At 36.2% G+C, this 26,985-nt stretch overlaps 2 protein-coding genes across 4 annotated transcripts; one reads left to right on the plus strand and one right to left on the minus strand.

Moving 5' to 3' along the window:
• Positions 1 to 8,909: 8,909 nt before the first annotated feature.
• Positions 8,910 to 15,275, plus strand: LOC122319176 (periodic tryptophan protein 1 homolog). The gene is made up of 16 exons (XM_043137124.1): positions 8,910 to 9,210; positions 10,806 to 11,005; positions 11,299 to 11,378; positions 11,462 to 11,560; positions 11,728 to 11,851; positions 12,527 to 12,585; positions 12,674 to 12,739; positions 13,095 to 13,165; positions 13,281 to 13,377; positions 13,671 to 13,745; positions 13,961 to 14,059; positions 14,222 to 14,365; positions 14,465 to 14,494; positions 14,602 to 14,664; positions 14,788 to 14,865; positions 14,967 to 15,275. Exons 1-16 carry the CDS (start codon positions 9,092 to 9,094, stop codon positions 15,048 to 15,050), a joined length of 1,488 nt encoding a protein of 495 aa, XP_042993058.1. The 5' UTR covers positions 8,910 to 9,091; the 3' UTR covers positions 15,051 to 15,275.
• LOC122319177 lies at positions 15,119 to 18,360 on the minus strand. 3 transcript variants are annotated; one of them, XR_006245031.1, is made up of 3 exons: positions 17,819 to 18,360; positions 16,516 to 17,541; positions 15,119 to 16,227 (listed from the first exon to the last, which is right to left on the minus strand). XR_006245031.1 is itself a non-coding variant. In XM_043137125.1 (2 exons), the coding sequence occupies exons 1-2, from the start codon at positions 18,204 to 18,206 to the stop codon at positions 16,967 to 16,969; spliced, it is 1,008 nt and encodes a 335-aa protein (XP_042993059.1). In that variant the 5' UTR covers positions 18,207 to 18,360; the 3' UTR covers positions 15,119 to 16,966. The 3 variants fall into 3 exon arrangements, 1 of the variants encoding a protein (XP_042993059.1); XR_006245030.1 differs by having other exon boundaries at positions 16,516 to 17,586; XM_043137125.1 differs by having other exon boundaries at positions 15,119 to 17,586.
• Between the last annotated feature and the right edge of the window lie 8,625 nt (positions 18,361 to 26,985).

The following is a 26,985-nucleotide window of genomic DNA, read 5'->3' on the forward strand; positions in this document are numbered from 1 at the left end:
AGGAATGTGTGAAACAGCAGGAGGATCTAGTCTATTTTGAAAAGTTTCCTTACTCAGCAAAGGTCTCAATTCAGAGAGGAAACTTCAGAAAAAAGCTAACCCCAAAGATTGAAGATCTTTCCTTAACTGATAGTGATTTAGGAAAGGAAAATAAAACCTTAGAGGGGAAAGTTAACTTAAGGGAGGAGGATCTTATGGACGAAACTGAGGGAAAGCATCAACATAATTCAATTAATCCTTTTGTCACGCATAACAAAAGACTGGTCTATCTCAAATTAAGTGAGTATTTGGAGAGAGCTTAAACCAGATAAAAATGGTGGAGGCTGCTTGGTAGCCCCACCAACAGCAATGAATTGCCTTAGTTGGAACTGTTGAAGGTTTAGGAACTCTCGAACAGTTTAAGAGCTTCACCTTTTGGTAAAGAACAAGAGCCCAAATTTCACCTTCCTGATAGAAACTAAGTCTAATAGAGAAAAAGTTGAAACAGTAAGAACAAGATTAGGCTTTGATCATAGTTTTGTGATTGAACTTGAATGGCACACCAAAAGTCACATCTCTTTAAGAATTACTCATCCTTTAGTAGGGAATGAATGGATTTTAACTATGGAAACTCTCTGACTTATAGGAGAACTGATAGTTGGAAGCTTCTTAGAGCTATTAAACCTCCTCATGGTATGGCATGGCTATGCGTGAGAGACTTCAATAAGATTTTACACTAGTATGAGAAGTTTGGGGCAGCTATGAGACCTTACAATCAGATGGAATATTTCATATTAGGTATGGAGGATAGTGATTTGAGTGATTTAGGTTTTGTGGGAGACATGTTCACATGGAGTAACAATAGAAAAGGAGGGCAATTTACTAAGGAAATGATGGATCATGCCTTTGGCAACTCAAGCTGGCAATATTTATTTCCTTTTTCGTCTGTTAATCAAGAGATAGCCCAAAGCTCAGATCATAGGCCTATTTTTGTCACTATGGCTTCCTAGATGAATGTCATTAGTAGAGGAGACAAGCCTTTCAGATATAAAGTTGACTGGGCACTAAGAGATGCATGTTTTCAATTAGTGAAGGAGGAATGGAAGAAACCTATGTTGGCTTCACACAAGCTGGCAATTGTTACTGTAGGTCTCCAAAGATGTAAAGCCAGATTGCAATCCTAAAGTAGGGTGACTTTTGGAAACTCTAAAAGGATTATCAACTCCAAACTTTCTCATCTATTGAGACTCAAGATTCAAACAAATGTGAGATGTGTGACAAAATAAAAGTGTTAAAAATAGAGGTTGACTTGCTTCTTGAAAATGAGTATGTTAAATGGAAGTAGAGAGCTAAGCAAAGATAGCTTAGAGAAAGGCACAGGAACACTAAGTTTTTCCACTAGTCTGCAAATCAAAGGAACAAGACAAATACCATTCACAAAATCCTTGATCATTCAGGTTCAATGGTTACCAATCCAGAAGACATTAGTGCTCAATTTCATAAGTTTTTTTAGGATCTCTTTTCAATATGTCATCCAGAAAGTATTGAGAGGTGTTTGAAGCATATGCAAACTGTGGTAACAGATGATATGAATCGATTATTGACAAGAATGTTCACTGCTGCAGAAGTGAAGGAGGTTGTGTTTTAGATGAACTCTCTCAGTTCACTTGGCCTAGATGGTTTCCCCCCTGCTTTTTACCAAACTCATTGGGATTATGTTGGAAGAGAAGTCACTGAAGCTATATTATATGTACTCAACTCTAGTGGAATGGTTTCTGGTGTCAATGACACATTCATTGCACTTATTCCCAAGATAAAATCGCCTACTTAAGTGTCTGATTTCAAGCGTATTAGCCTTTGCAATGTCCTTTATAACATAATTTAAAAAATAATTGCTAACAAGCTAAAAAGAACTCTCCCAGATATCATTTCACCAACTCAGTCAGCTTTTGTTCCAGGGAGACTAATCTCAAATAATATCATTGTAGTTTATGAAGCCATGCATACAATGAAAAATAACTTATCAGGCAAATAAGGTTATATGGCCTTGAAGCTCAACATGAGCAAGGTCAATGATCGTGTAGAATGGGCATTCTTAAGAGCAACCATGATGAAGATGGGCTTTGCACATTAGTGGATTGACTTAGTGATGAAAGGGGTTGAATCAGTTTCTTACTCTATCTTGATTAATGATATTCCTTAGCCAATTTTCGAACCATCTCAAGGGATTAGGCAAGGTGATCATTTATCACCTTACTTGTTCATCATTTGTGCTGAAGTTTTGAGTTCCCAATTGAATAATGCAGAGAAGATATGTGCTATCAATGGAGTCCCTTTGAAGAGAGGAAAACTTCATATTAATCATTTCTTCTTTACATATGATAGTTTGCTTTTTTTGTAGAACTAATTCTCTAGAATGGAGCAAATTGATCTTCTTGCTTAACATTTATGAACAGGTTTCTGGACAAAAGACTTAATAAGGACAAGACCTCTGTATAATTCAATAGGAATAGCTTGAGAAAAACTCAAGATATTTTGTATTGAGCATTGTGGGGATTAGATCAAGCATGTCCTATGAAATAGGGGTGCAAATCGACTATTCAGTTTCGGTTTTGGACCAAAACCGAAACTAAACCGATATGGTCCAAAACCGAAACTAAACCGATATGTGCAAATAAACTAAATCTTGACCGAAACCGACCGTTGAAAGGGGAGAAAACCGTCTACATCAGTCTCAACGTCACTTTAGTTAGTTCGTCGGGGTCTTAGGTGGCGATGGAGGCTATTTTCAGGCAATGACGCTGCAGTGACTGGGTGAGAGACTTGAGAGAGATGATGCCGAGAGATGCAATTTGAGAGTGATAGAGAGGCCCTGCATGGCTGTGGGTGGCGTGCGCCGAGAGAGAGAGAGAGAGAGAGAGAGAGAGAGAGAGAGAGAGAGAGATGATTCAGAGACGAGGAAGAAGAAGGATGCGTGGCATCGACTTTAAACCCTAGAGTGAAACGGCGCCGTTTGGATTAAGCCAAACGGCGTCGTTTCATTCAGTTTTCTTATTTAACTTCAGATGTTAAACGACATCGTTTCACTTATTTAAGTGAAACGGTGTCGTTTAAGTAAAGTATAAATAAAAAATATATATAATATATTACGTCGGCCGGTTCAATTGTTTGAACCAGAGTTAAATCGCTGTTGAATCAACGTAAGTCGGTTTTGAATAAATTATACCGTATGCCGACCGGTTCACTGGCGGTTTCGGCCGGTTCCTGACGCGGCCAGTCGGTTTGCGTCGGTGGCGGCCGGTGGCGTCGGTTTCTGTACACCATTGTAACAGCCCGTTAGAAATTTAATTGTGAAATTTCTATTGACTTTAGGAACTTCGTGAAAACTCTATAAGTTTTCACGAATCCATTAATCATATAGGTTTTAGTCTAACTACATAGTTAGTGTTATTACTCATTATGGTATTAGAAGTGTGTTTTGATTATTGAATATAGTTAGAAGTGTCTAATTGTATTATGGTTTGTGCCATTAGACTCGATGAGTTATTTAAGGTCTTATGACGCAATAACTCTTTTTCATATTTTCGGACGAAACGTCTATTTAAAACTGTATATATTATTGGATAAAAATATCTTGAACTAATTTTTGTGGATATTATTGGATAAAAATATATTAATCTAATTTTGTGGATATTATTAGATAAAAATATTTTAAACTAATTTCGTTGATATTATTGGGTAAAAATATCTTGAGTTGATTTTTGTAAATATTATTAGATAGAAATATCTTGAGATGATCTTTTATAGATATTTTGGGTAGGAAAAACCTACACTCAACTCTCAACTCCAGCCTTATCCTCTTCCATATCTCGTCCATAAGTATCTCCAGTCACCACCCATGAACTTATCTTCATTTACACTTTCCATTAAAAGAATATCAAACACTCTCTCTCGGACAGCTTTTAGGAGTTCTTTTGCAAGCCCATTTTGAAGCTTTTGTAAGTGTTTTATCATAAAGTCTCCTTCATATAAGTTGTTCCTTTTTTAGTCTAGTTTATGTGAATATTTTATTTGTCCCATTTGAAAATTATTTGGTCAGTAAAATATTATGTAAACTATAGAAAGCTCATTCTGAGAGATAAACTGGAGAATATGTTATAGTTTGGAGTTTTTGACCAAGCTAATGGATAGATATTGGTAAAAAATTTTTATAGAGTATTGTTAACATGTATATATGATTATAGGTTGAGGATTTTTGCATGATTAAAGGTTTTAATGAAAGATTTTTTTAGATTTAGAAACTTAGAAACTGGAAGAGGAAAAATAGTTTCTGTTTTGATAAAGTTTAACTCTTTGGTGTTTTAAACCTATTCCAATGACTTTGAACATTTTATTGGAGGATTCTAAGCATTTTATATATATGTTATATTATTATTTTGAAGATATTTGATATTAGTTTCAAAGATATGAAATTTTATGCAAAGAGATATTCAGATAAGCCAAAGTGTGGATGCTCTTAACTAAATTTATGTTTTGGTTAATTTTTAACCATGTGATCTTGAATTAGGAGCTTATATATATTTTAGGACATCTTTTTAAACCATGTGATGGTTTGGTTTGAAGATCACATCTTTATAAGTCATAAATCAAAAGGTTAATCAAAACAAGTTAGAAACAAAAATCAATGGAAATAGCATATGGGAATTTCGGCCCTATGGAGTTTTTAATAGTTGTGATTAGTTTTAAATTTTTCTAAATTAATATTTGAGTTAAGGATAAAATTTACATGAGACATGTAAATTTTGGTGACTTTTAGAGTTAATATGTAAAATCCTTAAGTTATGAGTAAAACGGTCATTTTTCTACATGTAGAGAATAAAATGAAAATTTTACTCTTTTAGTTATTATTTTCCATGTTTCAAATTATTAGTGATTTAGTGCTAATTTTTAGAATCACTAATTACAGTTTCTCGTGATCGCGCTTGAGGTTTTATAAGAAACGCGGAGATCGAGGTAAGTTAGCTTTTAACTTACTAGCAGTTTACTGTGTATGCGTGCTAAGTAAGTGAACTATAGTGTATGTATGTGTGTTATCATATATGTCATGCCATGCCAAGTTATCACGTAATTGTTTGTTATATAGAATTTATTCCATCATCAGTTTTTATCTGTTACATAATATATTTTGTCATGTATTGCTGTACATTACAAGTACCATGCTAAGTATGCCATCTATTACATGCATGTCAAGTCATGTAATATTCATTGTTGCAAGTATGTCATGTTAAATATGTTGTCTATTATATGTTATGCCATGTTACGAAATGTTTCTATCTCAAGTTGGTCATGTATTTCAAGTTATATTCAAATCACGTTATGTTACGTTAGGGCTTCAGTCCTTTCATATTCCAGTCATATTTTATCTTGATTACTTATGTATGAGGTCATAGCAATTGTGACGCATACACTACATGAGACACAACAATTGTGACACGTAGAATACATGGGGCCACAACAACTGTGGAGTATGTATTTACACGTAGAATACATTGGGCCATAACAACTATGGAGTATGTATTTAACTGCATTGTGACGTGTAGAATACATGGGGCCACAACAACTGTGGAGTATGTATTTACACTTAAAATACATGGGGCCACAACAACTGTGGAGTATGTATTTACATGTAGAATACATGGGGTCACAACAACTGTGGAGTATGTATTTTTCATGTTAAGTCAAGTTTCAAAACACGTTCATGATAAGTCAAGTTTCAGATCAAGTTCATGTCAAGTCAAGTTCAGTTCACGTTTCAATTTAAGTTATGTCAGTTATGCTATGTTGTACGCCAAGTTATGCTTTAATTACTTATGAATTTGATTAAACATTCATGTTTTTACTGTCATCCATGCATCATTAGCCTATGTGGAAGTTTTTTCTTAACTTATGGAGATTTATAATCAAATCTTACTTTAGTAGTCCCAACTACCATTCCCCCTGAATGGTAGATCTTGTTACAGGACCTGAAGGAGAATCAGGAGCTGACTAAGTAGACACAGTTGACTGATCGATGATGCGACGTCAATGTTAATATAGTAGTTAACGTAAATTACTACCTGTACGTTGGAGTTGCATCTCCAGTACTTTTTGGATCATAAGCATTTTGGACTAGTATTATGATCTTAGTTGTTCAATGTGTCTTTATATATGAAGTATGTTTTAAGCATTTGGGATATTTTCAATTTGGTGCATAGTATTGCTAAAGAAAAATTTATCCGCTGCGAATACTGCATAATGTTAGATGCATGTTAGGAACATTGCATCTTATATGTCATGAACGAGGGCAAGTAACCTTGTGTTGCATGTCTCGAAGCTTCAAATGTCCGTCCAATCCCAAACGAAAATTTGAGGGCGTCACACCTACTATGAAAGATACTTGGAATTACCAGCCTTAGTGCGAAGAGCTCAATCTAAGTCTTTTGGAAGTATATTGAAAAACATCAGAAACATAATCAGAAACTTCAAAGTCAAATCTCTCTCTCATGAAGCCAAAGAAACTCTTCTAAAAGCTGTTGTATAGGCCTTGCCTACTTATAGTATGTTAGTTTTTAAACTCACTCGTAACTTGTTTAGAGATATTAATAAGGTGATGTAGAATTTCTGGAGGGAGCATCAAGAGAATGAGAGGAGAATCCACTGGATCTCATGGAACAAAATTGGAAAAATCTAAAGCAGTAGGAGGGATGGGTTATAAGGAATTGGAAAGCTTCAATTTGGCCAAGCTAGTTAAACAAGGGTGAAGGCTACTCCAAGATTCTTATTCACTAGCCTCCCAAGTGCTAAAACTGAAGTATTTCCCAAGGGATCATTTCTTTCAAGCCAAGCTGTGTGGAAAATCTTCCTATATTTGGAGAAACATCCTTACTGCTCAACCTTTGCTAGAGAGAGAACTTATTGGAGAGTTGGAAATGGAAGGAAGATTCATATCTGGAAGGACAAGTAGATTCCAAAATCCACTATGTTTAGAGTTCAGTGTGCAGTCAAATATCTAGATGAAAATGCAAGAGTCCATGAGCTAATTGATCCAAATACTAATCACCAGAGAGTTTCTCTAATTGTAGGGATCTTCTCAAGGGAGGAAGTTGAGAACATAATGAAAATTCTAATAAGTTGTACCAATAAACTAGAGAAATTGATTTGGAATGAGACTTCCAATGGCGAGTTTACAGTGAAAAGTGTCTACCACTTTCAGAAAGCTTTGAAAGAATTATCTAAAAGTCAACCTTCAATCTCCAATGATAGAAGTGCAATGTTGTTAGTTCTATGGAAGATGAATATCCATCTTGCAAATGAGATATTTTTGTGGAGAGCATGCTTAGAGGGTCTTTCCACTAATTTGAACATTTTTAAAATAAGGATTGTTGACAATCCAAAGTGCGCTATTTGCTCTGTATAAGAGTCTGTAGTTCATGCTTTAAGGTCATGTCTAGTAGCACAAGATGTATGGACCCAATGTTTTAAACAAATTTAGATGAGTGCCTATTGGAAGAAGACTTTTCTAAAACTATTCGAGGCCTTTTGTTCAGGATTCGAGACAACAATTTTGGAGGAAATTGCAGTGGTGGCAAGGAGAATTTGGTAGAGAAAGAACTAGTTTTTCAAAGTGAATTTCAGCATCCCAGAGTTGCTCTATAATCTAAAGAAGTCTTAAAGAAGCTACATGAAAATCACTCAAAGAAGGCAACATCTAGCAATTTGGTTCTAAAATAGGAATCTCCCCCTTTGAACCTTTTTAAGGTAAATTGGGATATTGCAACAGATAAGATTAAAGACATTATTGGCATTGGAGTTGTAATAAGAGACTGTGAAGGTTCAGGGTTAGCTAGCTTACGAATGAATAGATATTCTATATTTGATCCTTTATTGGTAGAAGCAACTAGAGCCATACGAGCAATTCTTTTTAGTCTGGAGTTGGGTTTGTAGGCAATAATTCTGGAAGGAGTTTCTCTTTAGGTGATTAATGACATCTCAAAGGATAATGATAATCTATCTAACTATGAGATGGTGTTAAGTGACATCAAGTCAAAGCTGGGCTTTACAAGTTGGTCTACTCAACATGTGAAAAGGGAGGCTAACTGTGTAGCTCATACTTTAGCTAAATCAACATTACTAGTTACTGATGTAACAGTAAATAAGAAGGATTGTCTTTCATGTATTATTTCCCTGTTTTAAGTGCATTGATGAATAAAAGTTTGCTTAAAAAGAAATTATAGTTAATGTCTGAATTCTCTCGCTTATATTACGAGAAAAACAAACAAAAGAAATATGCTCATAACATTTATAGATGTTCATGCTTTAAAATTATAATTTTTATATTGTTTTCGTTTTGAAATTTTAAGAAGTTAAATTATTTTTTGTGTTTTGTTTTAAATTTTGGGAAAGTTATAATAATTAGATAATGATTAGATAAAAAAGTTAAAAATTTGAAATTGAAAAATATTTATATTTATGGTATTTGGATATTGAAATAAAATGAAATGAGATTGCAGGATTTCATTATCCAAACCAGGCCTTAGTGTAAAAAAAATATAACCACATATTATAAATAAGATTTATAATATTCTCTAAATATTTAATATCACCTAATAATAATAAATTAGTAATGTTTGCGTATACTTATAATTTTATGTATAATATTATTAAGTAAACGACCTATTTTATCAGTTTTTTTAATTTTGAATTTTAATTTTCATAACGTTCATTATATGATCAATAGCTGACATATTAGCATGTATATATAATTTTTATTATTATATGAATAAAAATTATAAATATAAATAGCATTTTTTAACAAGTCATAATATCTTAATTCACGAAATTACGTAATAAAATAAAAATCAGCGTGTCCGGACTCCGAATATGGAATACCTAAACCTCACTCTCAATTAGAATAAACCCGCCACCAAACAAATCACGGTGTTCCCCTAAAACCCCATTGAAAAACCGGGAGACAGGTAGCGCAGGGACACAGCCTCGGCAGCCATCAGTGCTACCTCCTCACGTTCTCATTGCGTATTGATATACCAACTTTCATGTATCGGATTTCACAACAATGATATCCTCCATAGCTTGGTTACCCAAAGGGGCGGCGAAGCCTGTGCCCTCGGTGGCCGACCCTCCTTCCAAAGAAGAAATCGAAGAGATGATCAAGTCCGGCGCTTTTGATCGAAGGTCAGTTCTTTTAATGGCGCTGAAAATAGATATTTTTGCGGTTTAATAGTCAAGGCTTACGTGAATTGAAGTTCAAGGATTTCATCTATCTTTATAATATTACATCTATTTTATACTTATTAATCTCTACTAGTACGATTTAGATAGGTTTTATTTTTTGTAGGCTATGCCTATACTTATTAATACTACCGTTTACTTATTAAAAAAAGATATATATATATTAACTGTACAAGTACACGAATGGGAAGGTGGGAGGTACGGGGGTACGCGGTTATTTTTTGAAATAAACAGCTTACTTTATGTTGGTCAATAACTAAGCATTGGCATTGGCTCATCAAAAGTATGGCTAAATGTAAAATATGATGAATTTGCCCAAAAAACAGCTGTATTGGATTAGCCAAAGGGATGATGTATGGGAAGTTTTGAGCTACAATAAAAGTATAGGTTCCTTCAAATTTGAAGGGTTACCGTTTACCCATCAAATATGTATTTTATTCAAGTTTAATCCCCTGCTCTAGTTGCCAAAAATGTGGCACGCACCAGGTCTAAGACTTCTCAGTCTTTATTTTATTCTCTTATTCTCCTTTTTTATTTCTTGGGTTAGACTTATGGCTGATTTGAAGCTGATGCAATTCAGATAATTTAGAAAAACAAACGCATTTGAAAACAGAAACAAAATACTTGGGTGCGGGCGTAGATTTGTGTTGAGCGAGACGGAGGATGTAAAGATCTTAATTTATCTCCCACTTGTTGGTGGAGAGATTTGATATAATATATTGGGACAAAAAGAAACTGTTAGTTTGATCTGGCTATGTTAATATCAATCACTCAAATTTGTTTCTTGTTTATACTCTGCCATTTTTCATCACATTAACTCCCATAATTTGTTACTTTAAGAAATTTGGGTTACTTTAAGTATCAAATTAAATTATTAATGTACATATGGTTGATGTAATTGCAAAATATGAAAAAAAAATTAAAAAAATTATTATTAAAAAAAATATTATATTATTATTTTGATGAATCCATTGGCTAATCTAATGTAGAGTTTTGGATAAGAAGGTTTTGGATTTATGGAAAACATGTACTTTTCATTAAATTTTGAAGATGGCTTTGATGAAGCCAATGTGGATGCTCAAGGTAGAAGATTTGCAGAATTCTTGGGCATTTGTTGATGAATATGCATGTTTACGCTTTTTACCTATAAAAAATAAGCATATTTTAGCTTTTTCAGATTGAGTAATTTCTTGTTGATCATAAAATTGACTGACGGAATCCTATGCTTTGGTTATTTGATATTGTTTATCTGAAAGAGATGGTGATTCCTTTTTGAAATATTTTATCCAAAAATAAAAAGCATACTATAGCTCACATACAATGGTGCACTAATCGTTGAGCGTTTATGATGACTGCGAGATTTTCAGTTATCTTTAAGTTTTCATTAAGAGTTGTGTTTCAGGTTATCACACAGTTTACAATTTTAATGATATGTAAAGAAATATTTTTGGATTCCAGAGACACAAAAATAGTAATACTTCCATCTTTTGGTTAAATTTATGGCTTTGTATACTTAATGAGGCTATTGGGTTACGCAGTGGAGATGGTGATGGTGAGGAAGACGATGAAGACATGGATACTGATGCTACTGTGCAGGCTGACAAAGCTGCTCATGCATTAGAGGTAGCTGATGCACTTGGCAGAACTTCCAATAACATGAAGTCAGAGAGAAGCTTTGATGATGTTACCAATGGTTTGAAGGAACTGGACATGGAACATTATGATGAAGAGGATGATGGTATCCCATCTGCTCAAGTTCTCTAAGTTTCTTACTCTGTTGTTATTCCTCCCTTTCTCTCTCTCTCTCTCTCTCTCTCTCTCTCTCTCACACACACACACACACACACGCACACACACAAAGAAGGATGGGAGGGGGTTTTCACTACTTGTTTGGTGTATGATTTTGTTCATAACATTATTTCTGTGGTTTTTTTCATAGAAAAGTTTCGTATGGGATGTGATTAGTCCATTAAATAAAATGTATGACAAGGGTTGTATTACTTGTATCTTCTCATGGCTTACCTACCTCAGGCATCGAGTTATTTAGCACGGGGCTGGGGGACCTTTATTACCCAAATAATGACATGGACCCATATCTAAAAGATAAGGATGTAAGTTTGATTATTTCAGATCTTTTGTTACTTTTGTTTGTCCTATGGTTCTAGAACATCATATTCTCTGTTGTTCTTTCCAGGACGATGATTCTGAAGAGGTTGATGACATTGCTATTAATCCGACAGACGCTGTGATAGTATGTGCACGTAGTAACCAGGATGATGTCAGTCAACTTGAGGTATGTATTAGCTAGAGAATACTTTCCATGCCACCCAACCCACCCCCCCGGGGTACAAGTGTCCAGCCGCCCATTGGCATTCCACCCTCCCCCAATAAAAATAAATAAATAAAGTTGCTTTCAAACATGCTTCAGGCATTCATTAGTTATCCTTTTTCTACTTGCAGGTTTGGATATACGAGGAATCTGGTGACGGTGATCCAAACATGTACGTTCATCATGATATCATCATTTCAGCAGATCCACTTTGTACTGCATGGCTTGATTGTCCACTTAAAGGGGGCGAAAAAGGTAGGACATGTTAATTTTTCGGAAGTTTGAAGTTCATGCTACAGTAGTGATGAACTCTCTTTAATGTTTTTTTTTTTCCTACCTTTGTAGTAATTAAATTGTTTGCATAGGCTAAAAAATTCCTCCCAGTGTAGCTGCTAATACGGAAACTGAAATTGCGTGATAAGTTTATAACAATCACTGTTGGAAAATAATCGGAATGTGTATGGCCTGTGGACCCCGGGATTAGTTGGGATGCTGTTCTAACTTCTCAGACACCCGGATTCTTGTATATACTGGGCTAGGCCTATTCTTTGATTAATATAGTTTTGATTACCTTAAAAAAAAAACTTCTGAGACACCTGGTGCCAATAAAAAAAATCATCAGAATGTGTATGATATACAGTGAGGGAGAATGATACTGACTGGAAGAGCAAACTATAAGAAGCAATATTCATGGTGAGTAATGAAAATAAATAGAGGAGGCTGTAATTGTTGACCATTCTTATCAAAAGAAAAAAAAAAAAAAATTGTTGAACATTGGCTTTGTTTTGGATGAAGCTAATCCTTGATATCATAGAGATTAGTGGCCATTGCTAGCAACTTATTTGTCCTTGAAGTCGGTTTGATTTGCTATTTCTGTATATTTTTTATCCTCTAAAAGCTTATCTTTAAAAGTTTCATGTATGTTGGCAGGGAATTTCATAGCTGTTGGCTCAATGGAACCTTCTATCGAAATATGGGACCTTGACATTGTACATGGACTATTGATATTAATTATTTGGCTATTTGTTTATTGGAGATGTTATGGCAAACTCTCTTATTTTGTTCTCTTGCTTTTAGATTGATGAAGTGCAACCATGTGTAGTATTAGGTGGAATTGCTGAGAAGAAGGAGAAAGGAAAAAAGGTTTGCCACTAAGTTCCTTCTAAGATTGATGCCTTATAAAATACGCACTTGTAAAATATGTGTCCTCTGCTGTGGCTTAATACTTGTAAGCTTATTGTATCAATAACTGAATTTTGTTTTCTGCTATGGAGATGGACATGTTTTGAAGGCTAGATGTTGAAATAGTGTTGAACACACCTAGTTCTATTTATCTAATATAGACAGTGTGAATAGCATAAACTTGCCCTAAAAATTTATGTTAGTCATGAGGTTTCTTTACTTGGGTTGCCTTTCATCTTGAACGAAATATCTTTTCCTTTACCTGATAAAAAGTGAACCTCTTGTTTACAAATTTTTCTCACATGCTTTTTGCTAGACATCAATCAAGTACAAAAAAGAGAGTCACAAAGGTCCGGTTCTTGGTCTTGCTTGGAACAAGGAGTACAGGTTGCCCTCTACTGCTCTACACTCTGTTTGGCCTTGTCCTACTTAATTGTGGTGCATATAATGGCTATACTTATTTATTTTACTTGGGCCTTTTTGAAAATAAAAATAAAAACAGGAATATTCTTGCTAGTGCAAGTGGTGACAAACGAGTTAAGATATGGGATGTAGCTGCTGGGAAATGTAATATTACCATGGAGCATCATACCGACAAGGTCAGAAATTTTTTTTTTTTATTTTTGACAAGTAGACATGTATAGTTTCTATCCACGTCATAATCGGATTATATATTAGAACATGTTTGTCCATAGATAGAATTTGCTAGTGTGAGTACATGCAGGCCATTTGCCCATAGTTGTGTGATACTTGCATGGCTCCAATGTGATAAAGTTATCATAAACATGAATGCATGAGTTTTTGGAACCACATCAAATGCCATTATTACCACAAAATGGAATCTAAATGATCCAGCAGATGATTCTAATTTTGTTCCTCCTAATGCTTGCAGGTTCAAGCAGTTGCATGGAATCATCATGCACCACAAGTTATCCTTAGTGGATCTTTCGATCATTCAGTAGTCATGGTAATAAATTATATGCTACATTAGTTTTTATTTTATTTTTTTGCTTTTAATTTCTTTAGAAGTATCATCATATCTATTGCATGTAAACATGTGGGCATCAGTATAAGCCTTGACTGGGGACTTTTGTGCTTGAATTGAGTGTTTTAGACTTTGTGGAAGTCTAAAATATATTCCATATTTTATCACTTGATGTGTATCATATTTACCCATTGCAGAAAGATGGGAGAATACCAGCACATTCCGGTTATAAATGGTCAGTCACAGCTGATGTAGAAAGCTTGGCATGGGATCCACACACCGAGCATTCATTTGTGGTGAGTGCTCCAGCCTCTTATCTGAAACCATCTTCCTGTTGGTGATTTCAATTATTGTTTTTTTCCCTTTTGAAGACGCAGTATTGTTTCTTAAGATTTTAGTTTCTGGATGGAGATGTAGTATAGTAAGATCACTCAATAATCAATGAAATGTCCTCTCAGGTGAGTCTTGAAGATGGTACTGTCAAAGGTTTTGATATCAGGGCTGCCAAGTCTGATGCAGCTTCGGAGTCAAAACCAAGCTTTACTCTACATGCACATGATAAAGCTGTTTGCACAGTCTCTTACAATCCTTCCGCACCTAATGTATGTACCTACTTTTTCTCTCCCCCCACTCCTCTCTCTCCTCTCTTTTTACTCAGATCTTTCAAGTTATAAACTCATTATATGTAACTTTCCCTACAGCTTCTTGCAACTGGATCGGAGGATAAAATGGTATTTATATATATATATATTTTATTTAATTTCACATGGATATTTATAAATCTTGCAGGGTGTTAATGTTTTATACTTTTCCATTGGCTGCTGCTCCTTTGGTGCAGGTAAAGCTTTGGGATTTGTCAAACAATCAACCATCATGTATCGCGACCATGAATCCTAAAGCAGTAAGTGATTATTAGCATTTTTCTTGTATCTGATATCTTGAAGGGTAAATATGCATCTGGTAGACAATACTTTAGCTGTATTATACCAGATAGACTCTCATGCTTTGTTCTGGATGCTGTTAGGGAGCTGTCTTTTCCATTTTCTTCTCAGAGGACAGCCCCTTTTTGCTGGCAATGGGAGGCTCTAAGGGGAAATTGGAAGTGAGTGGACCATTCTTGATATTTTGCTATTTACTCCAACTTCCTTTCACTTAAAAGTTGTGTAATTGATAACGTTGGCTGATATCACCAAAAATATGCAGGTATGGGACACATTATCAGATGCTGGGGTTACTCGAAGATTTGGGAACCACTGCAAGCGGAAGATACCTCAATCCAGTTCTTGATGTTGCTACGTTGGAAGGTGAGAGATTTTTTTTTTTTTTTTCCCTCACAATTTTGAAAAATCTGTATACCTTACTATTTTCTACCTCCCTCTCGTTCTTTGGAGATGTCCAAGCATAGGGATTTCTTACATTTTATTGTTGTATTTAAGAAATTAGGACTGAGGATCTCTAGAGATGTAATGCTATAAACGATTTATTAATAGTCGAATTATCTTTTGGGATGCAGAATGATTTAAGTCTTCTTACATACGAATATATTTGTCTCATATAGTCTAAATTAATAATTGCACGGACCTAACAATCTTAATAAACATAAAAATTGGAAAGATTTGTTGATTAAACATGATTAAAACGTGCACAAGACATATAAAGACAACCTCGAAGCTCAATTACGCGAAACATGAAAGTTCAAATCTCGTAAATCCTTAAGTATTTTGCAAACCAAATCCGCCGTTGCAAATCACCGCCCGTACAACATCTATGATGGTCAAAATCGTATAAAGTCCGACAATCATTTCGAGGCATATTCTGACCAGAACCACCAGCTGCTCCATTCCTCTCATTGAAGACATATAGATTGCAGTGCAAAGGTGTCGCACGTTAATGATAAGGTTATGCTATACGTATATTCTTGTATATTTCTTCATCTATGAACGTCACGGCTAGGCTAATTGATAAGGTATGCTGAGCATACAAGTACTGTTAAGCATAGAAAGAAACACCTTGTTTTTTCTTGGCAAAATGGCATTCATAAACACATAACGTAGGGATTAAAGGCCATTGCCTCTTTAGAAAGATGGAAAAGCTTATTCAAAGGGCAGAAGTTATTTCTGCAGGAATAGTTCAGCAGCTTATGATGAACATGAAGCCTGAAGATACCCTTTGAAGGTCTTGTAGAGTTTCTTATCATAAAGGCATGATTAATCTAAGTCAAAGTAATATTTTGGAGTCGAAAAAAAAATGATCTAAGTCATTCAAAAGAGGCAATGCCACCTCTGGACAGACTCATGTACATACAGGATTATTATGAGAAGAAATGGTAGGAACTAATTTGTGCAACGAGTTTAAATGGCCTAACCTATAATGTCGTATATCAGCAGAAACATTCTTAACAGGATAACAACAGAAAACGCTTGAGATAGATGATTCTGGTTGTTGTCTTCCAACTGAACAGGTCCTGTATGAAACAAAATTGAGCAAGAAATATAAGACAAGAAGGAATGGTTTTAATGAGTTTACTTGCTGATATAAAGATGAAAGAACAAGGAGGGGACACAAAGTACATTGGCGGTGATAGAAGAGATCAAGCAAGAAATGGAGCTGATCCTACTATCCTAGGATCAGAAACTCCTGTATCAATACTCCCTGGTTTGCAACTATAAACAATTTTACTAGAGTTAAACGGGGAAAAAAATAGGATGTTTGGGGTTGATGGAAGAAAAGGCAGAAAAACAAATGGAATTACCTGTCATGTTAGTGAACTTTGATCTTGAGGAAATGGGACATTACCTACTGAATCAGAGGATGTGATTCAGTTGAAGATTGAGGCTTGAGTAATGAAAGCAACCCCTGACTTAGATTCGGAGTCTCATTGAGCAAGTCTTTACCATGTGAAGCTGAAGTTTGATTTGCAGAACAATTAACTTTGCCTTTTGGTAAACTTGTAACCAGGAGGGAAACCATGCAAGTTGTAGCATTTTTCAATCGTATGTACAACAAAACCACAATGATCACAAGCAGGTCTTTCTTTTTGAATCAATTTCAGTTTACCAGATCGAGATTGAGATGTAGTGACTGATTTTGTGACTAAAGCAGCAGATGCAGGGTCCAAATTTAAAGAACCAACAGTAGCAATTTCCCTCGGTCTTTCTTCTTGAAGAACAAGGGACAATACCTTGCTAATTGGTGGCAACGGATCAAGTAGTATCTGGCCCCTGATGCATGAAAAAGATTCGTTGGAAAATGTACTCTTCTTGTTGATATTCAAGCACTGTCTTCAAAGCCTCACAAGAACAAGTACAAGTTGGAATTGGACGATGGTAGTGTAGTTCATGCCACAAGCCTTTCAGTCTAGTGAAATAGGTACTGACAGAAGCTTGCTCCTGCGAAAGAGATGCAATTGCTTTCTTTAATTGGAAGATTCTCAGGCCATTGCTTTGAGAGTATCGCTCCTTCAAATCTGTCCACATTTCTTCCGCTGAGTTCATGAAGATAACACTCGCTGCTATTTCCTTTGAAATGGAATTCAAAATCCATGAGAAAACCATGGCGTTACACCTGGTCCATGCTTGAGAAAGAGGATCTGATGCACTTGATGGCTTGGACAGAGTACCGTCAATGAAGCCAATTTTATTCTTGGCTTTTAATGCCATAACTATGATATGACTCCAGGTGTAATAGTTCTCACCATCGAAAACTTGAGAAACTAACGAAGAGCCGGGACTGTCTTCATGATGTATGTAATATGGATTGGAAGGATCTACAACAGAAACTGAATTCCAAGGAGATGAAGATGCCACGTGGATCAAAATCAAGACTGCAATATAATTCAGAAGGAAAAAGAAAATGCAGGATTGCAGCAGAAGAGAAATGCGGGAAAGAAAAAGAAGAATATCTGAGAAAATTTAATGTACTCGCAATTGATGTAAAAACATGTACAGAGATTGTATTAATATAGTTATCGTTTCCTATTCACGAGGTTTCTTGGCAAACAAGTATGTTCTAGCTTCACAAGTATCCGATAAGTATATACAGCGTAGAAAGCTCACCAGGGCCCAATTCTAGCGGTTTTGTTGCATCGAAAGACGTATTTTCTTGGCCTTCGCATGAGTTTGACACGGAATAGAAGCTCGAAACAATTGGATGATCTACTGGAAGAAGCAAGGAGAGCTTGACCTCAATAAGATCGTCTAAGGCTTGGAAACTCACCGGAGATTCGGGGTCGATCGAAACCCTAGGAATCCGAACCCTGAGAGAGAATTCGACGTCTTCGAACCAGCTCACCAGAACCAGAGATTGTGAGAGATTGAGATGGACCTCGAGGTTCTGGCACTGGATGGAGGGCTTAGTATAGGAACAGAAGATGAACAATCGGATGAATGGGACGTGAGATTGTGCTTCCCATGTGAACCGCCATAACCTAGGGTTAGCAGACATCGTTCTTCTGCCCTGCTACACACTGATCACTGATCAGTTATGGCGTATTCCCCGCGCAAACTAGAAACAAAAAGCTGAAACTGTATTCTCCAAAATATCCCTCGTCAAAGGCAGCTCTTTTGTAACGCATTTGGACATAGAGTTGTTCTGCGGAGAAGCCACTATAGTGCACACATTGCGCTCACTACTTAGCAGCCCTCCAGATTTTTTTTTTTTTTTTCCCTAACCAAAACGCACGTTTTGATTGTGTTTGAAATTCAGTTTCTCATTAATCTCCATTCAAATTCATCCCGCAAAGACCCTCCTCCCTCGACAACGACCGGTGTGCACGTCCTCTACCCAGAGCCTCTCGGCGATGCCGTCGGTCTCGTTAGTGCCACCAAGTGGCACTGCTTCGTCTGTCGTGTCGCCGCACTCCCCACTCGGCATATTTCGGGGCAATAGCGAAGCACTAAATCCCGAGAAAATAACCCCTCGGCGTCGTCCCGAACCTGCGTCGGGGTTCCTATTCCCAGGGCCCTGTCACGCCAGCGTCTCCATGTTCAACGCCAGCTTCCAAAGCGCCTACTTCTGTCGAGCGTTGCAACTTGCTGCGAGTTGAATAAACGGATGAAACCAACGAGAAGGACTCGGCTACTCTGTTTCCCAACGGTTTGGTCAGCTTGGTTGGTAAATACTTTTCATTTTCCAATCAATACATTGCTATGAGGTTGATGTGTACATCACTTTGTGTTTTTGAGATGGGTATTGTGGGTTAGGGCATGTGGAAAAAAATTGTACCGTGTGAATGTGGAAGAATCTCATCTGGTAACCGATTATTTATTCTCCTCTGCTTTCAAACTATACTCTGTTTGATGGAAGAAACCCATGTATGACCAAGTTGATTCGAATATATTGCTGCTTTCTGCTTTCAGTATATATATATCTTGCGTTTTTTGCAAAAAGAAAGAGTAGGACTGCTGAGAGACCTCTCTTGAGTCACTTACTGAGTCCTAACAACTGACAACACGCCCACGATAGTTGCTGCCAACACTCTGTGGGCGTCCAAACTTGTAATTATTAGGTATCTCTCTCCCTGTATAGATGAACTACTATACTGTGGGCACTGTCTGGTGTGATATTTCAAACCTCCAAGTGAATGCAACATAAATGGAGAGGATTATCCATTAATTGAACCAGTAGGGGATTACCCATTAATTGAACCAGTAGGTCCTTTTCTTTATAGCATTATATGTACATATACTTTCATTAAAGAGTGGTAATTAGAATACGGTAGGAAAATTAATTACGTGAATCTACCCATAAATATTGAGGCTGTAAATGGGTTTAGTTTTAATGGGGTAGATTTTATTGTATGTGGTTGGATTGAAGCTTGATTGAGGAAAAATTGCTTCTTTTTTGTTTACCAAAAAAGAGAGGGTGGCGGGCCTCACTCACAGTGAAAGAAATTATTACAAGCGTAGAAAAAGATAAAGCTAAGACAAAGCGAAGAAGAGAGGGTGGTTTACCAAAAAACTAAAAATAGTTTGATGGCTGGGGCTTCATTTTTTTGTTTGGTTGCTTTGACGACTTGAAGCTGGTTTTCATTGCATATTTAGTCAAAATTACAATTTGGTGTACCATGAACAATGATGCTTTCAGGTTTAATTGGGAATTGAAGAGGCAAGCTCATTAATAATATTAATTGCATTATTGCAGCGTGGTTTTAATGTAAAGATGTCATGCCCCCCAACTTCCAATCCTGTTGACTTTAGCCCATTTGATACTTCATTTTAGGTATGGAGCTATTTGAATTTTTAAATTTCAGAAATTAACCGGATTAATTTGTGTAGAGTTATTCCATTTTGCCTTACTATGTGTACTGTTTTAGTAGATGCCAACTTATAATCCAGAGGACCTGAGGCAAGCGGCGCCGTCGTCGTCAACTGTGCCAACTGCTGCAGTTGACAAACAAAATGTTGGCAGTACATCACCGAGTACTGATGCACATTTGCATGATGCCGATGGTATTATATATATGTTTGCCTTGATTATAGTCCTCAGTAATATTGTTTTGATGCTAATCCATTGATTCTGTGAATAAATGTAGAGTTGTGCTTCGACTTAAATGAAAATTTGGAGGGTACCACTATTGTCGAAGATGATGAGCCGAGGGTTGAAGAACCAAGATCATGCATGGAGTTTGAAAGTGTGAAAGAGTTGATGGCCTACTATAAGCAATATGCGAAGCAAGAGGGTTTTGGTGAACGGACACAGAGAACTAGAAAAGATGATGAGTAAATGCTACGTTGAGCAAGAATGAAAAGTGGGTTTTCACAACTGTTAAAAATGTGCACAACCACATAACTGTGAGCCCCAAGAAAACAAGACTATTGCGATCGCACAAGTTTCTAGACGAATATAGCCAAAGGATCTTGAACCTAAATGATTGAGCCGATATAGAAATGAATAAAAATTTTAATTCTCTTGTTGTTGATGCGGGAGGTTATGATAATTTAACTTTTCAAGAGAAAGATTGTCGAAATTTTATTGACGAGGCTAGACATTTACGGTTGGGTAAAGGAGGTGGCGAATCACTTAATCATTATTTCCAAAGAATGAGAGATCAGAATGATGGCTTCGTTTCTAACATGGACGTCGATGATGATGGTAGGCTATGAAATGTGTTTTGGGCTGATGCTCGTAGTCGAGCAGCCTATGAATATTTTGGTGACGTTGTAACTTTCGATACTACGTACCTAACAAATAGGTACGGGTTGCCTTTTGCCCCATTTGTTGGTGTTAATCATCATGGGCAGTCCATATTATTAGGGGTGGGATTGATTTCAACTGAGGACACACATACTTTTGTCTGGTTGTTCCAAATGTGGTTGGATTGTATGAATGGTCGGGCCCCCCACGCCATCATAACCGACTAAGATCGGGCAATGAAGAATGCTATTGCTATTGTATTTCTCGAAACTCGTCATAGATATTGTCTGTGGCATATCATGCAGAAACTTCCAGAGAAGCTAGGATCTCACGCCAAATTCTCAGCGGGGTTGAAGACTGACATTCAACTTGCAGTATATGACTCACAGACCACAATAGAATTTGAGGCAAGTTGGGGTGAACTACTTAGAAAGTATGATCTGGTTGGCAATAAATGGCTTCAGGCCTTATTTGAGGAAAGGTCTTTTTGGGTTCCGGCTTATTTGAAAACTGAATTTTGGGCCGGTATGAGTACGACTCAAAGGTCCAAAAGCATGAATGTATTTTTTGACGGGTATGTCCATTCTAGAACCATGTTGAAGGAATTCGTCGACCAGTTTGATAATGCTCTTAGAAAGAAGGTTAAGGTAAAGACCACTGCTGACTTCAATTCTTTGAACCAAACAATTCCCTGCATTTCTCACTTCAACATTGAGAAACAGTTTCAAAAGTTATATACGAATGCAAAGCTCAAAGAGGTCCAAAAAGAGTTGTTGGTGCTGATGTGTTGTAATTGTTCGTTGGTAAGCACACAAGGGTGCATTCTAAAATATGATGTATTGGGTGAAATATCTGCTGATGACCACATCAAAATAGTAAATTTTGAAGTTTAATTTAATGAAGAGGAAGTGGAGGTAAAATGCACATGTGCACTATTTGAGATCAGGGGGATTCCTTGTAGGCATGCACTTAGAGTTTTGCAGTTGAAGAAAATTAATGTGATGCCAGATGTATATGCATTGGATCGCTGGAGAAAAGATATAAAGAGGAGATACACATTACTCAGAAGTAATTACGATGACCAGCGGGACAGATCAGATGCACGGAATTATGAGTTTGTGGTTAAACGATGTATGAAATTAGCAACCAAAATTTCCTCAGATAATGGAAAGGTCAGTGCTTTCCTGCGTGTTGTTGATGACTTTGAGAGAAAGTGTGAAGATTTAACACCAGAGTCAACATTCGAACAAACGAAGGAAAAACCAAAAGTGGTCTTAGATACGGGTGTGAAGATCTTAAGCCCTAACGTGGTTCGAGAAAAAGGGAGACCCCCAAGCAAGAGGAAGGTTCCACCCGTGGAAAAGATAGCAACCAAGAGAAAAAAAAACCGGTAATTATTGTCGAAAGTTTTGAGTCTTGAATGGTTAGTATTATAGAACTCATCTTATTTCTATAAATGTTTTGAAACTTAGACTTGTAGGAAAATATTGGTAGATGAACCTGAATTGAGTGACAACCCGAGATCTCAACAGCACCAAGTGGATGATGGGGTTGGTGTTGGTACACAAGAGAGCATTCTTACACAATCAACTCCACAAAGAAATTTGGATCCGGTATGTGATTTCAATAAGTGCTTTTCAATACGTGAACACCATGGTTGACATAAGCAAGTGTTATAATTTATATTAGTAAAAAGGGTGCATTACAACTTTTTATTTTAATATAGTTATTTTCGTATAGATGTGTGACCGAGTTGATGCACACTAGTAAGTCCATAGTGATGGGAATACACATTTTTGGAAGCTCTTGGATTGGGTATATTGCAGTTTGTGTATGTTTGGATGAAAAATTTTTGGACCACTATGGATCGGGTATGGGGCTATTTTTTAGGCTTTTTGTACCGTGTGCTGCATTTTTTGTACCTCTTGAAGAGACTTGGTGTATATGCTCAAGTATGGCATGTGTTGTAATTGAACTTTTTATACGACATTCAAAATTTGGTTCTTTATTTATAGCTTTTAGTTTATATAGGCACGTGAATGTATTTTCAATAATTAATTTTGTGTGAAAAAATAATGGAAATTTATAAAAAAAATCATTCCATGTTGGGTTGGCAAGATATACACATATTCACCAAGTAGCAAGTATTTTCCAGGTGTTATTTACAAGTGTGTATTTATGGAGTTGGTAAGGATTGTATGAAAAATCAGATCATGCGTCAATATTTATGTATTCAATGTTGGACTTGCAGGGGAATTTCATACGGGTAAACAACAAATTACAATTCAGTGTGCACACATTTTTGGGTTGATCCTGCAAAGACATATGCCGACCAAGTGAAGTTTGAATCAAGTGACAGTTCGTAGGGTTGAAGATTGGGCAGATGTATATTTGCATTTTAAATCATATGTCAATATGCATTACTTGACTCACAATCTAATTAGTAAATGGAAAATTTGTTTTCATATTGACATTGTGTTGGATCAGTTGGGAGTTGGTAAGGATTGATGTTTCTCATCTTCTAAACAGGCCTGTGTATATTTCGGGACCTATAAAGAAAACATCCATGATATTTGCAGTTTACCTATCACAGTTTAATTCCAACTCATGAACCAGCATGCACCAAGTGGATAACCATAAATGTCCACAAAACAAGAAAGGGAAAAATAAATTGGAATAACAATGCTGAACTTAATATCCATTATATCCATTTTGTACATCATGGAAAAAGTTTCTAGTTGGGGTACAAAACAACTTGGTCACAAGTCAGTTTTTAACCAGTAGGTTGGAGTACTCCTTCTTTACATCAAAAGAGCCAAAGTACAACTCAAAGTTTTCATATTTGTTTACATACACTTTATCCAAACCAACCCAAAATAATTACAAAAACAACAACCCAATACAAGAATAGTAATTTCTATTTTTCCCTATGAAGAGTAGTCTCTCGCTTTCGTACTTTATCTTCTAGATTACGAACTTCATTCTTGCGCACCAATACATCATCCCACATCTTCCAAACTTCACTCTCTCTCACACGAATGTTTTCCTCTAGCAAGTGAAGTATATCTGCCCAAACAAAAAATTCACATTTCCTCGCTTCTCCCTGCACACAATAAGAACATTTAATCGTTATAAATGACCATTTAATGAAGCAAAAAAGTCAATATTAAATTATTGCTTTACCGTTTTATAGTTTGGGCACGCAAAAAATTTCATTCTGGATTTTTCGTTGTGTGCGACGTCTTTAGTGGTGCTTTCAAACCACACCAACAACTTGGTGTTTCGAAAACACAATCATCAGGTGCAGACGATGATGATTGTGTAGATGGCATTCGTGATTCTGCAATCACTGCACACAAGTTCAGATTAGTCATTATGGAACAAGGTTGACAAAACAAGGGAAGAAAGGCTAAATGAGATAAAGTGGGCATCAAATAGTTCAATCAACAGAAAAATTTTCAATATTGCCATGCCACTGATAGCATCTCTCAAATTGCTAAGATCAAGACGGACTCAGTGCTTTCGTCGATGGTACCATGGAAGACAACCATTATGGAAATTTACACAATAAAATTTCTGAGTGAAAATGTAGTTGATCTGAAACTTCAAGTAATAAGGAAATCATGATACAGACTGCTTGAATTAACTCCATTTCTTGAAATAAAAAGTCTAAGAGGTAACTTAGAATTAACTCTATTAACTACTTGAATTAAGTAAGAAGTATAAATTATACCTTTCCCTGAGATGTGTAACCAATCTCAAAAATCTAGAAGATGCAAAATATATAGCTATAGTCAATTATTAGACAACAATACATGCCATACACCAAAATTCTCAGCTTGTATTTCAATTAAATGGGATCCCGAGGGGTGGGGAGCATCATGTGACCAAGATACTTAATATCCATTTGGAAATCAAATAGCTAAAAAACAAACACGAAACAATTACCTGCTATTTTACTTGGTATTAATGGAAAGATCATGAAACAGAACACCACTATTTTACTTGGTATTAATGGAAAGATCATGAAACAGAACACCATTTCAACATCAACCAGTAGATATGGTTGCTCATATGTAGAATTCATTCATCTCGATTTCTTGATGGAAAGGATGGAAATTTCAACAAATATGATTTTACTTGGTCATTAATGGAAATATCATGAAACAGAACACCATTTCAGTATCATGAAAGAAATATCATGAAACAAAACACCATTTCAGTATCCATCATGATTAAACAGAAAAACACAATATGATTTGCTGATTTCAGCTCAAACAGTAGATATTTCAAATGCAAATTAATCTCAAAGGGTTGACATAAATATTTTATACATTTATGCACACATGTTAAATATTGTAAATATTTTTTATTTTTGTATTGAACAATATGAATGCTGCATCTAGGGTTTTTGGTAGGTAGCATACTAATCAAACTTTTTTCTTACAAATTTCGGTCTATTAGGTTTCCAAATGCAGTTCACTATACAGAGAGAAAAAGACATTGAGTAAAACAGATGCAAATTTTTTTTTCCCTAAACCCTAGAATACAAATTACCCTCCCGCAAATCTGCAGGCTTCAATGGACTAAGGCGTCGGTGGACTGAGGGCCAAGCATCGGTGGAATGACCAAGATCGGCAAACAGTGGTTTTGCGTCGGTGGTTTGAATGGAAGCCCAGGAGCCTCAGCACTGATGTCGCGATGATCTCCTCGGTAGGGTGAAGTCGGGGTGCTGGGGGGGGGGGATGTGTATTCTACGGAGGGCAAGGCAGATTGTGGGGAATGGAGCATGGGTTCAGAAGATGAAGGGGGGAATGGGCGACTCCATTTTGCGAGGGCTGTAAGGTGTCAGGGGAAGAGTTAGGGCTAAGAGAGATTGAGGGATTCCCAGGGCTGTCGGGATGTGTATTCAACGGAGGACAAGGCAGATTGTGGGGAATGGAGCATGGGTTCAGAAGACGAAGGGGGGAATGGGTGTCTTCATTTCGCAAGGGCTGTAAAGGGTTGAGGGAAGAGTTAGGGCTAAGAGAGACTCAGGGATTCCCAGGGCTGTTGGCTTCAAGATGAGAGACTTGTGAGTGAACCGGTTCGGTGCGTTTTAGTGAACCCGGCCTACACGTCATGTGTGCAACGGCTTCAGCCAAACAGTGGCTTCCGCGTAGATTATTTCTTGGAGATAAGAGGCATCGGGCATTCAAAGTTGTAAAGGTGAATGTTTCGCGTCAAAAACCATTTTGGTCACTCTCTTCTAGAGTATTGGTGCAAGAGTAATTCTAGATATAACCATGAAGTGTATAAATGTCGCGTAATAGTTTTAAAAAAGAGTGTGGTCTATTATTAAAAAATTAATTTTTTTCATGTGGGTTCCATGTTTTATTTATTTTTTCCAAAACAATTAAGCAGAGATCACACAATTCATGGTTGCGAATATCTTTTCTCATTTGAGAGTAATGATGTGCTTACAATTTATTTAACAATCAACCAACACAAGTATGCAAGTTCATTGAAAATATAATTCAATTTTATAAAAACTACTCTATATACAATTTATAAAAATGACATTTATTATATATAGAGTTGTAATAATTTCCCATCAAAATTATGATGCTCCATAAGCAAGATTTTCAAAAACAACTTTCGAATAATGTCACCATAGAAACTCCCTTGAAAACGTCGTTACTAACATCTTTATGCTAAATTGATGACAAAATCAATTTACAAACTTACATATTGGCAGCCTCAATATATACACTGATAATGCGAAAAATCTTTCACATACGTCAGCTAGTATAAAAAGTTGATATTTTGGTTCTTTTTTTTTAATAATTATATTAATGTATAGTGAATCACACAAGCAGTGGTATGTTAACTCATAATAAATAAATAGCAGAACTCTAAATAGGCGTACTTTATATTATCTTCAGCAAGCATCTATAGATCCATATGCCAAACAGAAAACATTATGAGTACAAGAGCTCCATACATGAAAATCACCTTCAATCACATTTAATGAATGTTAAATGCTAAATGCTAATTAAGAGATATGTACATGAGACAAAAATATTCTAAGAAGTAGTTGATATCTTTT

This window comes from Carya illinoinensis, chromosome 8 (assembly GCF_018687715.1).
Source record: "Carya illinoinensis cultivar Pawnee chromosome 8, C.illinoinensisPawnee_v1, whole genome shotgun sequence".
NCBI lineage: Eukaryota > Viridiplantae > Streptophyta > Magnoliopsida > Fagales > Juglandaceae > Carya > Carya illinoinensis.

Bases quoted from the DNA above. Each gene is read 5' to 3' on its own strand.
- LOC122319176 (XM_043137124.1), top strand. From the start codon at position 9,092: ATGATATCCTCCATAGCTTGGTTACCCAAAGGGGCGGCGAAGCCTGTG. The intron at 11,006-11,298 runs GTATCCCATCTG...TACCTACCTCAG, and splicing joins TTATGATGAAGAGGATGATG to GCATCGAGTTATTTAGCACG. The intron at 14,060-14,221 runs GTGAGTGCTCCA...ATGTCCTCTCAG, and splicing joins ACACCGAGCATTCATTTGTG to GTGAGTCTTGAAGATGGTAC.
- LOC122319177 (XM_043137125.1), bottom strand. From the start codon at position 18,206: ATGTCTGCTAACCCTAGGTTATGGCGGTTCACATGGGAAGCACAATCT. The intron at 17,587-17,818 runs GTGAGCTTTCTA...ATTATATTGCAG, and splicing joins ACCGCTAGAATTGGGCCCTG to TCTTGATTTTGATCCACGTG.